Consider the following 14,345-nt stretch of genomic DNA (forward strand, 5'->3'; position numbering starts at 1 on the left):
CATATTGTTGTAGAAAACTATCCTGGACACACTCGAAATTCACTACCTTTCTGACAGGTGCTAGTCTGCTTATCCCAATCTATATGAAAGTTAAAATCCCCCATTAAAACCACTCTGCCTTTGCTACATGCTTGTCTAATCTCTGCACTTATACAGTCCAGCTCTTCAGAGCTGCTACCAGGGGGCTTATACACAACTCCCACTACAGTCTTAGATCCTTTCCTATTTCTAAATTCTTAATTAAAGTCTCCACTGCCTGCTTACCTCTCGTTATATCCTCTCATCATTGAAGTGATTTCATCCTTAATCACTAAGGCTGCCCTTCCCCTCTACCATTTTCCCTATCTTTCCTGTAGACCTTATATCCTGGTATATTTAGTTCCCAGCCCTGACCGTCTTGCAGCCATGTCTCAGTAATGGCTACCATGTCATACTCTCCAGTTTGAATTCACGGGACAGCCTATAAAGTTGGATTAGGAGGGGGACTGAGGATGGAGCACCACAGATGACACTGTGGATACGGGAGGCGAAGCTGTTGGAGGAAATCAGCTGACTACATTGGGAAAGAAGAGATTGAAACCAAGAATTGGCAGTACTGTGGATGCCACGAGAATCTAAAACATTTACCTAACATCAATGCCGTTGCTTCCTTTCAATATAACCATTCACCAGTTTAAAAATTGAAGCAAAAAAATGGACACTTTGAATTTAATCTATATCTTGTATTGATTGACTACCAATTATGAGCAGTCTCAGGATCATTTTCACTTCTAGTAACAGAGTATGTTTATTTTGTATCTGCTTTCTGCAGTCAGAGGAGGATGAGTTGGATATGGTAAGTCTGATCTCACCTGGGAGAAATGTGTGTGCTTATAATAGGACTTGAAAGAAGCTTGAAAAGAAGCTTGAACTAATACTCATTTTCAAAAGATAATAAGAGTCTTGTATTGTCGACCGTTGTATTGCATGGTTTTTGTGTCTGAAGAGGGAAAGTACTTTTCACTTAAAGGGGAAAAATCCATGATGTGGGCTTCCCGTGCATCATGCCCTTGCATTTTAGCCATTTAAAGAAAATATTTCTACACCTATTTTTGAAGTAACTGCTAATTTAAAATAGCATAAAATCTTGGAATCATACTTCTTGCTGCTCCCTTCTGTTCTATCTCCCAGCAGCCAGACTGTCGAAGCACATAAGAGCTCCTGCAATAACAGCCATCTTGTTCTACTCCGTTCCCAATTAACTCTCATTAACTTGACAGATATAAATGTGTATAGAAAGGTTTGACTTTTGTCCAGATGTTATGGTCCATCCCATTTTGATATGATTTATTGAAACCCTTCCACCTTATTAACATAAGTCCAATATTAACACCACTAAGTTGTATCCCTCGAGAGTCCCAACATTTTAGTTTGAATCAAGGATCTAATTCATGCTAAGCAAACATTAGCTGTGGACTCAGTTAAAAGGGCCAGGAGTCGTTCCTCGATATTGGTCCAAATATTGTCAACCATTACATTCCTCAATACCCACCAAGCACTGTTGTATTATTAGTCAGCATTAAGTTCTATAATGATTGATAGCTTTAAGGACGCTGAAAGCTTTCCCCTTCCTTTCCATAGAGGTTTATTGATGAGAGCATAAATACTTTGCTCTGTGTATTATGAACGACAACCATTTCACACTGTATAACAATATGTGGTACATTTTTTTCTGCATGCTTTTGGGATGTTTGTGATACTTAATAATCTAAAAATATTTGGTTTAGAAACCCACTGAGCTAACACAAGCTGCAACAGAGAAGCATGTGTTTAATAATAACTAACTTTTTGTGTTACTATTGGTATTTTATTTTAACATAATTTGTTGTGAAAATGTCTTTTTTCTTCAACCAATGCATGGCAAACGGCTTTTCGATCGCTTACTCTGGTTTTAAGAAGGCCCTTGTCTTCTAATCTGGTTAGATTATCTTCCTTTCCATTCGCCCCCCTCGCTCCCCTCCCTTTGGGGACTTTGCCCGGGTAGCCATTAGTCGTGGGCGAGTCTGGATGGCAGGGGTTGCTCAATAGCGATCAGGAAGAAGCCTGGTCAATGTCGCAGCACTGAGGCCAGTTATAGCACCTATATTACTGTCCAGCTGACTCCGCACGGACTGGCAATTGCATTTGAAGCTTGTATTCACCGGTTAAGCTCATCAAGCAGTTGGAACAGCCGAGTACACATTGCTTAAAGTGCTAGTGCTGATTCTTCTCGACGGCTACAACTCCTAATTGAATAACGCGAATCCGTGTTGCTGCCAGTGCTGGGGACGTGCCTCGGTTATATTGAACAACTGTGCACGTGCAAACCCGGTTATGTGTAGTTGATTGGAAATTTCAGTAGGCCTACTATTGGAAAAAAGGAGGCCGCTCATTTCATCATATCTGTGCTGGCTCTTTGCGCGAGCAATCCAGAACTATTCCCACTGCCCTGTTCTCTCCTCATACTCCTGTATCTTCCTCTGCTTCAGATATTTATCCAGTATCAGGGTTGCCACCAGTGGTAGCACTGTAAAGTAAACTCAGCAATGAACGGGTAAGTGACGCCATCAAAGATGCTCTGCAGTTGACTACGATCCGCATGAGGACAGCTGAGGAGATATTCCCTCTCCCTCTCCCTCAACCTTCCTTTTGTACACCAATTCACCTGGTGGCCTGACAGAGAACTGGCAAAATCAACAAATGGGGCAAGTGGAGCTTGAATGACAGGCTCAAACTCCAGCAGCTTTCTGTTTGAGAGTTAAATACTCAGCCTGTTTGAATTCCTGTTAAACTGCATTGCAAACTTGAGCACAATTGGAGTGTGTCTCATTTAATTCTCCCACATAGGACGTAGTGAACTCATTAAAACATTTAGGTCCCAGTTATTCCCCCTTGCATGCAATTTTCAACTTGATAGCACAAATCTCTCTCTATTACATCCCATTTTGGACAATGAATAATCCCCAATCCTGCATTTTCATTCATTATAAACCTGGGGCCGCTTTTAGTTATTAAAACAATTTCTGCATTGTACAAAATATAAAATGGGGCTCCTTGCTTTTGTGATGAATCTAGCCATCCCTGCGAATTAAGCGGGTAAATGACATTTAGTTCGAAAACCTATATCTCAGGTTTTCTTTAAATGTAGAGAATGAAAATAAATTGTGTTAAATAACTCAATCTTTTATTTGTAGAATGTACAGAGGATAAGCAGTTCACAGTCAACACAGGCTCTTGCAACTCCAGTAGTGTCTGTTACTACTCCAAGTCTACCACCGCATAGTCTGTTGTACTCGACATACAACACTGGTAACCAAACAATATTCATTCACGTGCATTATTGTCTATGCTGAAGTAAAGTTGTTAGAAAATTGGTCCTTTCCTTACCCAATTCGTAAAAATGAATCTAAAGCAACATTGCTTGAATTGTGACGAGTATGCAGCCAGGTTATAGGATGGAAGGTTTTTGGATATACTGCCTGTTGCCTCCGTACGTAACAGGCACCACATGGTGTGGTACTGAGCCACTCAGCCTATGAAGATATCAAGAAGTCAATAACCAGGGGGCAGAGATTTAAAGTAATTGGTAGAAGGATTAGAGGGGAGTTGAGGAGAACTTTTTTCACCCAGAAGGTGGTGGGTGTCTGGAACTCACTGCCTGAAAGGGTGGTAGAGGCAGAAACCCTCATCACATTTTTAAAAATACTTGGATATGCACTTGAAGTGCCGTAACCTACAAGGCAATGGATCAAGAACTGGCAAGTGGGATTAGGGTGGATAGCTCTTTTTCGGCCAGCACAGACACGATGGGCCGAATGGCCTCCTTCTGTGCCGTAAACTTCTATGATTCCATGATCAAGGTTTTATCTGGGGCCTGTGCTGATTTTAATTTAACATGGAATGCTTAAGTTATAATGTTGACATGTTACCAACAGAATCAAAAGACAAAAATTAGAGACTTTAAAAAAATGCTATACAAAAATTGTGTTATACTTTATGAAAATAGTGCAAATGTTCTGCCTTACCATCAAGGTTAATGCTCTTAATTACTGAACAACTGTACTAATGTACTTCTATACGGTTGAAGGTGATACATTAACACATTAAGGGGGTTATTTTGGTGAAAGGGTGAAAACAGGCGTTAATTGGGTACCTGTTTGAAAATCTGGTTTTAGCACACAATGTTGGTCCTAATTGCTGATTACCATCATTTGAACTTGCCTGGGGGGGCTAAAACAGATCGTCTAGCACTCAAGTGCTAACTAGACGCAATTTTCGTGGAGCAGTAAATGTGGGCTCCATGCACCCACTTCCACTGGTGTTGAGCATGCTGGCTGACACACTGGCAGGTTTCAGGATGGCTCAGGGACCGAGGGAGAGGGCGTACAGGTTCTCTGATGTGGCACTGGAGGTCCTGGTGGAGGAGGTCCAGAGGAGGAGGGATGTCCTGTACCCGCAGGGAGGAAGGAGTCCGCCTTGCCCTCCTGACCCTCTCTCTTGCAGCAGCTGGTGCTGCTCTGCCTAGCCTCATGTCCTCCTCCCCTTCCTCCTGCAGACCAAGGGGGACCCCTAGCAAGATGCCCATGGCCAGGCACTCCCTTTCACCTGGTGACTCCACAACGTAGAGTAGCACAGCACTTACTCTTTTTAGGTGAAGTCCTCAGAGAATTTCCAGAATAAGTGTTGATAGAATGTTGGTAAAGTCTTGACAGTGTGTCCCAGTAAGTCCTCTTCAAACCTCCAGCAGCAAGTGAACAGTAAAAGGTGATATATCTTTAAGTAGCGCTCGAAATCCTCTGCAACGACTAGTTTACTCCCAATCAGTTGATTGTTGTTGGGAGTGGGCATTAGGTCAAGTGCTATCCACCAAAATGCCATGCAGCCTTCTTGATGAGCGCTACCAGGCAAGTTAAGTGACAATCAGGCCTTTAACGATCCTCCGGGCGGCAGTTACTAGTGCCAACTTCACCTCCTTTACCAATATGGCGTCTTGCGCTAAATGCGGGCTAAACCAGCGCTTCAGCTCAAGACCCCATCTTGGCCACCTTGGAGGCTCTTTAGCGCCTGAAGGAGTCATTGAAAATTGCCCCCTAACAGCTGAGGTGGCTTTGAGCTCCTGATCGTTTAGGGAAAAATATCTTGAATGTCTTTAAGATGATAACACTGTTTGGAGGCTAAGATGATAACACTGTTTGGAGGCTAAGATGATAACACTGTTTGGAGGCATGTATACTGCGTTCAGCCCTGTTGCACCTGAAACATTTACAGCCAACATGCTTTCCCAAATCAATGTTCAGAAAATTGTGATATTACCCAGGTTTCATTTTATTTAACAAAGCTTAGTTCTGCTCAGTTACATGACTGAAAATATATTAAACAAAAACTCTGCCTCACTCAATTTTGACCCAAATTTAGCGCCATAAAATTGGTATGGAACCAAATTGTTCTTTGTGGGCCCATAAATAAAATACAACAGTGGACTCCTGGAAAATTGGGTGAATTGTTTCCAGCTTTTAAATCTACCAAAGATATATGATGAAGAACAACTTCTTTGCCTGATATTGGCAAAGAATAGAACTGGCCTTTTTGAGGCACTTCTGTTAATTAACAATTGATGACGGTTATTTAATGAGTAGGTATTTTTGCAGAATAATTCTTCATGGAGAGCAAGAAATGAAATTAAGTTTCTGTTCTTCAGTGCTCACTGAGGTATTTGCTATTTAAAGGTACAGATTCGTATAAATCCAAAAGTAACTGAACATAACTTTTTTCCCCTCCCATTTCATCTGCAGATTATTCACTAACCAGCGCTGACTTGTCTGCACTATCAGGATTCAACTCACCAGGGACATTGTCATTAGGGCCAGTGTCTGCTTGGCAACAGCACCACCTTGGACCAGCAGCCCTCAGCTCACTAATGTAAGTTAGCCATTGCTAAAACAGTCTGATAGAAAGTTATCTATATTATTAACAGGAATGTAAATTAAAAATTATTGAAAATATTGTTACTGGACTGTCTCTGATCTTTGGATAAGTGCACCATGCCGTGTGGTCCTGAGCTGCACCGATCTGGATGGTCCCGGGTTTGATTCCTGGGCTGTGCTGAGTTAGCTGATCTGAACTAAGCAGAGTTGGCAGCTTTCCAAGTAGCCGGTGTTCCCGGCCTACAGATGAAAAAACAGCTAGGGTTCCTGCTGCTGGCTCCCATCCAATAACTCTTGGCTTGAATACCAAGTGCGGACAATGGGTGGGGGCCAGGCTCGAGCTCAGCTTTGATGCCTGCAAGAATCCTAAAGGCTCCGGACGCTGTTTGAGTCCATGTATAAAGAATGGCCATTTGACTAAGGTACTGGAAGGGCCACCACAGATCATTAATCCACTCCCCAGGCTCAGTTACTGCTTTCAGGTGAGCAGAGTTTGGGGAAGAAATAATTACTCCTGCTTAGTTAACCCATGTTTTCCTAAATGGTAACTATAAATAGGAATACTTAAACATATATTTTTTTTCTAAATCTTCAACCTTTAGAAATTCCCTCCAGCCTAGTGGGCAAAATCACTTTCAGTGACAATCTCTTTAACTATTCAGACTTCAACACATTTAGCCTTTCCCCAGCTCTGCTGACTCACTCTGAAGTAGACCTTTAGGTGTTTCCAACAGATCATTTACCTGTTCTGCTCCCACACTAAGGAAAAGATTTGGTAGATTTTGAGGGGCAAATTGGGTGCCGCCTTCAAGACCCAAAGTTGCTTTGGTTTTCGTAACCTTTATGATGGATCTTGTGCAATCTTTGACAAGTTTTTGAAAGTGAAATTTATGTGGTGTCCAGTCTGTGCCATGCCAGCACTTAAAATCTTTTCAAAGCACCACAGATGCTTTCTGGTGTTGGACACCCACAACTTTTTTTCTCTGATGCTTTCCATCTGGTCGTGATTTCAGCATGTGTCAGACCTGCTCTGAATTCAGCTCAAGGGCCCACAGAAGGCCAAAATCGCTGAAATGTAATCCAGGCCTCCGGAATGACCACATTATGGTAATTCAGTGAGGTTACCAAGCTGCGACCCCAAACTCATCAACACCAGCACACCAATACCAGCAAGTGTCTGGGGGCCTCGGCACAAGGACTAAAGCACCCACCCTGCATTTCATTGAACGGACCAGCTAGCATTATTTGCAGTGCAGTCATAGTGTGGACTGACAATTGTCTGAAACGCAAAGGATCTTGGTTTCTTGACATTATAGTTGTTTTATTACTGGTTGCACCTTACTTGCGCCAGAATTGAATGGACGCATTTCAGTACTTTTACGAGGCTCGAGAATCTCCATGGTCAAGGAACTGATGATCTGCTTCAGTGAGAGGTTGTGTGTCAGCAAAGCTGGGAGAAGATCAACTGACTTAGTCCAAAAGTTTAAAGGGACAATATTCCTGAGATGATTTTCCCCCTGCCCCTTCCCCCAGTGGATTGCAGGAATGTCCTATTTGCATGCGGTACGCAATCTACCATCTTCTTGCCCTGGACCATGCCTTTACCCATGACTGAAAGGACAGTCAAAGAGTAATGTGCTTTTAGGTCATAGTGATGCACTTCTGGAACTGTCCTGTAGCAAGTGTACAAGTGATGATAGTTCATGCTCCCTTTCCGGTTTTTCCTCTCTCCCATAATGGCTTTTCAGCCAGTTGCTGCTGAGACTAAGTTCATGGGGTGAAATCTCCGGCCAGGTTCGATCAGTTTTTGCTGCAGCGTGTCAGCATACTTCGCCACTGTGATAACTATTTTTCCCTGTTGAATATGGCAGCAGTATTCCGAACAGCCTGGGGGGTCACTCAGGATTCAACTCCCCTGCACCTGTGACCTTCAGTGGGCTTGCTGCTTCATATGCCACTGGGCTTCCACTCATGGCTAGCCTGGCTGTGGGGTGCTGAATGATTCGCTGCTGGTTCCTTTCCAGTTCTTGCTCTGCACCAAACTATAGCAAAGGACTCCCAGTAAGGGGACAGCATTATTTCAGTTTCCATAGAGTAAGTTGAAGGAATTTATAAAAGTAGAACTATTAGTCCTATAGTTTCTTTTTCCTAATCCAGTGGGGAAGTGCCTAGACAACACTTGGCTAGTGCTCACAGTGACATAACTAAAATCAGGAACTCACGGACTGGAGAATTGCAGTAGACTTCTTGAGTATCATCACTTCATGTTGCAGCATTCTTGAGATATTAAGCATGATTTTGATCGACATTGTGGCCCTTAATGAGTACCACTAATCTTTGGTGAAGTGTATTATCAGCGTTATACGTGAGTCATCAGGCTCACCTAACCTGTTGTTTTCATTTTCTGCAGAGTTAACAGTCAGTCACTTCAAGGTTCAAACCTTTCAATCAACACCAACCAGAACATCAACATCAAATCGGAGCCAATCTCGCCCCCCCGAGACCGGGTGACTCCTTCAGGTTTCCCTCAGCAGTCCCGACACGACACGGGACGCTCGCCCGTCGATAGCCTGAGCAGCTCCAGCAGCTCGTACGACGGAAGCGACCGCGAGGATCCTCGGGGTGACTTCCATTCGCCCATTGGACTCGCAAGACCCTCCGCAGATGACCGGGAAAGCCCATCCGTAAAGCGCATGCGGATGGACACATGGGTGACATAAAGCCCCCTTTTGCTGCCGTTTTGTAGTAATCTCTTTTGTTACAAGAGAACTGTCCTTACATATCTAAGACAAGGACGTGGAAAATGTATAAGTTAATCAGGTACTCTACAGTGCAAATTAATTGTATATTTGCAGGTGTCCCACATTTAAATTTTAGTCACTGTCCCAGTCTGGCACTTATTTGTATTAGCTGTTATCTTATACTGGTTTGCAAAAAAATAAATTTATATTCAACCCTACCATGCTTGCAGAAACAAGACAATTGGTTGTCAATTCTGACAGTGTCCTGTGTGTGTGTATAAAAATGGTGTGGCTAGTTAAACTTTCTGCTTTGTAGCATTGAAGCTGTAGAAAGAAACAAAAGGCGAGCAATACTGTACATAAAATAAATCTATGATATTGAACCTGGCATGGGTCTCCGTCTCTTGAAGGAGTGTTATAAATTGCACGGTATAGGGCTGAGGTGAACAGTTCTTTCTGCATGTGCAAAAACGGGTTGTAAAAGTGGCAACGCAATTTATTAAGTACATTGGGAACATGCATTAAGTACCCGCATGAGAAATGAGGAGACTGTTGGTGAAATATAGCATTAAGAGAAACTTAATATATTAAGTTATAATTGGAATTGGGTTAAAGTTCTTTATGTTGATGTCTGAAATCCAAATTTGATTCCAGATTACTTATATATTTTTATTAAAAGAAAACATAATACCCCAACTTATTATTGACTATATAGAACTGTATAATTTTAAACACATTCAGCTATGAAATTATTTATAAATGCCAAAGTTGCATGTTGATGCTCTCTAGATATGGTTTTATCTTGTTACCTTGGCTTAGTTTTTGCTTTTTTAAATGCAGGCTAAACCTTAAAAGCCATGAACACTTGCTAACCTATATGTAAAGAGAATTTGAGCCAAATGTTTGTGTATATAGCATCTTAAATATATCACCCTTGGTGTCGGTGTACAATGTATTGTTGTACGTTCACCAGATTAAAGTATATTTTTGTGGATTATCGCCAACTTGACAGGGCAAGATCCTTATGAGTAGAGTATCCACTGGTAATTACTATTTTGTTTAATATGCTGTACTTCCTTGGGTTTTAATTATATATGGCATTTGCAGAAAGTAGTAAAGGTTTTATTTTCCTCCATGGCAGTGAATGTGTACAATAATTGTTATTTCTGTGCTGTATGGTAATGCTTTACTATACATGTAAAAAGCTGATCCTAAATCCTGATGTTATATTTGTCATGCACAAACTTGAAAGCAAGTTCCTTATATTGTAGACTGTTGTGGATGGAATTTCACTGCTTTATTCAATTACACTTTTCTGATATAAGCTGCCTTTTTGTGATAATTCACTGACAGTAGACACTTGTGGTTCATAAAAAAAAAATACCTGCAAGAGAGTAGTGCGGGTGAGAGTAATAAATGCAAAAGGTTTCTTTTATATATTTAAAACAAAAGGATTGTTCAGTGGTGAGTGCAATAGGAGATTTGACAATCAAAGGGGAAGGCCTGAGTGCACACTTGTAGAAACAGAGCAATAGAGTAAGGTTTGTACCCCTTGAATGGATTGACCTGATCACTCCCAAGTGAGCCGAGGTTGATGGCACCAAAGGGAACCAAATGTGTTCACGTTCATGGCTAGTCCACACATTATGTAATTTAGTGCTAAAATATGTATTTAAAAAAAATGAAATGTGAACTAAATTGACCTGTAGTTTGCCGATTGGTTCTAGTGACATCACTGTAGGAACTGGTCCCTTCATTCTGCCATCTGTTCTCCATTCTAACGCCATCTCCAACAGTGATGAGAGATATTTGCAAGGGGATGCCATCATGCGATATAAACTGTTCTGCTCAAGGATAACCGGTTACTAATGCAAAATGGGCAGTTTGGCTTTGGCAACCTTGCAGCTCAATATCCACTAACCTAAAATAACAGTGAAAAGTTTGCAATTGAATAGACCTTTTACTTGGTTTGTAACAGACTCCATTCCTTTTTTTTTAAAGAGTGAAGCACAATAAGTGTGTAAACATGACTGGCTATCAAGGTTCGTGCCGTTAGTATCCGTTCTGCTTAAGCTGCAGTGACAAAAATTGTTTTGTATGACGTGTGTACTTACAAAATGTACTCATGATTTGATCATTACTGCTTTTTGGTTCATTTATTAACAATAAATATGGGCAGAATATTCCTTCTTTGATTTCTTTTTGGGGGGGGGGGAATCTAACCTTTTTTGTTTCGATAATTCTTGTAGATAAGTTGGTCCATTGCTTTGTCTGAGGTGTATATTCAACTGCTTTTACTCCAAGTGTTTGTACGATGGATGCACCTCGTATAGAATGAACACACTCAAATCAGTATGATCTTTTTTCAGATTTACTTTCCCCCCCCCCCTTGTTTCCACATATATTAATTGGCTGAAAATGCGTTCAAAGATTGACGAAATAAGGCCAGTGCTACTGAGGCGACAGTAGAAATTCTAATTTGCCCACTCACTGCTGAACAGACCTCTTTGAAGCTGTAGAGAAGCAGCTGAGTTGTATAATCTGCAGAACTGGGAAAAAAAATGCTTTATTGAATTATGCATGTATATGACATTTTCTGTACATTTGGTAGGAAGTTTGCTTCACATTTACTGTGTCTCCTTGTGTGCAAGTTGCCTTATGTGGTGGCATCATTGACCTTTGTTCCCAAATGATAACAAGTGTCCTACATAGTGGGCATTAATGTTACATAACCGTGTCAGTGGCACGCATGGTTTAACATCGGAACTGTGTTGCTAATAGTTGATACTTTTATGTCTACATTAAGAAAGCCTCACTAGTTCAATTTAATTATCAATTTAAAAATAACTTATTCTTCAAATGCATCCTTTTCCTTCACTGTATAAGACCATTTCCCCATGTGTCTCTTGCCTTTTTGCACTGACACTCAAAGCCTTTAGCTGGGAATATAAAGAGGTTGGAGTGGGGCCTCCTTTATAAGCCAGTGTAATACTGGTTTGTGGACGATCTTATGGAAAGGGCTCACCGGAATGAAAGAAAACACTGTACTTAAATAAACACTTTCACTAGCAGTTGATCATTGCAAAAACAACAGTGCATGAAAGACTGTGTGGAAAGGCAATGTTTCCTGCCGGTTCTATTGCTGATGACCAATCTCTTAAAAAAAAAAAATCTATAACATTGAAATGAGCTGAGTACTGCCGTCTTTCTACATGATACCTCAGAATCCTTAAAGGTATCATAATAGCAAACCACGACTAATTGTTCTACGTGGCGATATTGCAAATAAAGTGCAGCTGGGTCAAAAATACAGGAAACTTTGTGATATCCGGCACCGACGGGACCGAGCTGTTGCCGTTAGATCAAAACTGCCGGACATGTTGAAACATACGGAGATTTTCAGCTCCGTGTGAATCAACAAACCCTAACAGCTTCAAAACAGTCGGCTGCAGCTTAAAAGCGTCTCTAGCTGAAGCTGTTGCTTAGCTACAGACCTTGCAGAGCCTGACTGGGGGGAAGAAAAAGCAACGAGAAGTAAAAAAAACCTATAGGAAACGGCTCCTGAATTTTGCCATTAGAGCTTTCCGGACTTTTAACCTCCGGATAAACCAAAGTTTCCTGTACAGAGCATTTGAGGTAACTTGCCAAGTAATCTTTGAGGGGAAAGGAAAATAGGTTTGGGGTCTACAATCTAAGAAAAGGGGTTTGCTTTCCCAGTAAATTCAGAGTACACATAGAGCTAGATTTTTTTGCCCATTATTCTTAATCCTTGAGGTTTCTGGATACAATTTTTTTTTGTCCCTTAGCTGAATGAATTTTTTTTTGTTTGTGATATTTATCTATTGCAAGTATATTACTTGAAAACACACACACACACACACACACACACACGCCCACTATTAGACTCTGAAATTACAACTGTTGGAATCTGTGGGTAATTGTTTAACTACCAGCAAAGAAAAATCAGATATGACAGATTTCCGAAGGGAAATGAAAACTTTGTACTGTTAGCTGATCTTTTGAGATGGATTCTACCTGGGGGACAGCAGGAGGTGAGAGCATTGTGTAATTTAGTGTCTAGATGCATGTGATCAGACAATTTGTTTCCATATCCCAAACAGTAAAAAGTATATAGTTGTATAAAGAGTTTCTTAACCAGTGATACGAGTTATGGCAGTTCTTTTGTAAGTATAAAAGTCCAGTTACTCAAGTGCAGCATGCATTAGTGACCTATGATGGCCTATCACTTGAGTGTGAGAATACTGACAATACTCATGCGTCAGCTATTCTGCATGTTTGTCAAACGCACATTTCCTGTTAGGAAGAGGAGTTTCAATAACATCATGCATTGCTGCCAACCATTACATTTTAATTTAGGCGCGTCACATTTTCAATTATGTAAAATATCAATACTGTGGGCAGTAAAAGTACGAATCACTCTCAGGGTAAATTTTAAATAACATTTATTTACCACCTCAAATGCTTTGCTGGTGTCATAATCCCATGGACCTAAATTAATAGGAGCTTAAATAGGATGTGATAATGTCAGGCTACCTAAGGTGAAGGAGTAAGTAAATAGAAACACCATTATATTAGTCTTGAATTAATTGATTACTAATGTACTGGCCCTATCTTTCTTCAACGGTTTTACAGATCTTAAATGCAAAGATCTAAGGATATCTTGGAAAGTGACACAATTATGTGTAGGATGAGGTTAACCCGGTCCGGAGAAATCACTATATGCAATGCTTATCAGTGGAAACCAGGGATATATGAAGGTGATGTCCATCTGCACACAAGAGACAGTAAACTAGAACCCAAACTTCCTGTCTCTGGACACTGTTTATGGAAAATTAAACAAAGTATGCAAAGAGAAAGGGAAGACAAATGATTTTCATTTGCACAGACTTCCTACCCTCTGCTGTGCAAGACACTGCTTTGCAAAAATATTTAAAATGGCTTTTTTTAAAAACTGATGTATTTGGTAATTGTTTGTTACTTGTAGAAATCGCCGGAGCTGTTCACGGTTTAAACTTTAAGCCTGTTGGCAGCACAAGCTGGACTTTGTTGCCATCATTGAAACAAATATTGATGAGACTTTTAAGTTAACCTGCAATTTCCCTGAATGTGTTTGTTTTTCTTCATTATACAAAGATAAGTGAACTTTTTATCAGATGATTACAATTATGCTAGAGATTGTTGTAAAAATTTGTACCCTGCACTCACTTAAGTAAAGATATTTGGCTTTTTCTGTGTAATGAGAGTCCATGTCAGTTATTCAGTGTAAAGTTAAAATCATTCAAATTGCCAATGAATCTAAATTTACATTGTGTTGCATTATGGACAGATGTTTTCTCCCAAATGTGGTCATTTAAGGATTAGAATTGCATAGAGGGTATATCATGGGATAAATATCTCCTAAATGTCAGGGGTTAAGTACTTTATTTCAGTCGTGGTCAGTCTCTCGGCGGATTGTTTTCACAACACACTTTGTCGCAATCGTGTAATTTTTGACTGCTCTGGTGTTCTCCCACAAAGAGCGCTATAATATGTAATTTTTGAATTGATTTACAGAAACAAATATATAATAAATGAACAAATATTAAAAACAAACCGCAAAACTAGAAATTCCTAATTTCCGCAGCAGCGAAACATTGTATCT

The 14,345-nt window shown here is 40.6% G+C and overlaps 1 protein-coding gene across 8 annotated transcripts in view; it reads left to right on the forward strand.

The window, feature by feature from the left end:
* The window catches only part of mef2aa (myocyte enhancer factor 2aa), a 225,562-nt gene extending 211,621 nt beyond the window's left edge, over window positions 1-13,941 (forward strand). For 6 of the 8 annotated variants that reach the window (XM_085968809.1, XM_085968808.1, XM_085968807.1 and 3 more), the window contains 4 exons: window positions 812-835; window positions 3,213-3,327; window positions 5,811-5,937; window positions 8,353-13,941. In XM_085968809.1, the coding sequence (XP_085824935.1) occupies window positions 812-835; window positions 3,213-3,327; window positions 5,811-5,937; window positions 8,353-8,662 (576 nt within the window). In that variant the 3' untranslated portion in view covers window positions 8,663-13,941. The remainder of the gene's footprint in view (window positions 1-811; window positions 836-3,212; window positions 3,328-5,810; window positions 5,938-8,352) is intronic. The other 2 variants (XM_085968813.1, XM_085968815.1) reach the window with 1 other exon arrangement.
* The last annotated feature ends 404 nt before the right edge of the window (window positions 13,942-14,345 follow it).

Source organism: Somniosus microcephalus, chromosome 27 (assembly GCF_052327205.1).
Source record: "Somniosus microcephalus isolate GS21.2 chromosome 27, FLI_Smic_1.0, whole genome shotgun sequence".
In the NCBI taxonomy this organism is placed as follows: Eukaryota; Metazoa; Chordata; class Chondrichthyes; order Squaliformes; family Somniosidae; genus Somniosus; species Somniosus microcephalus.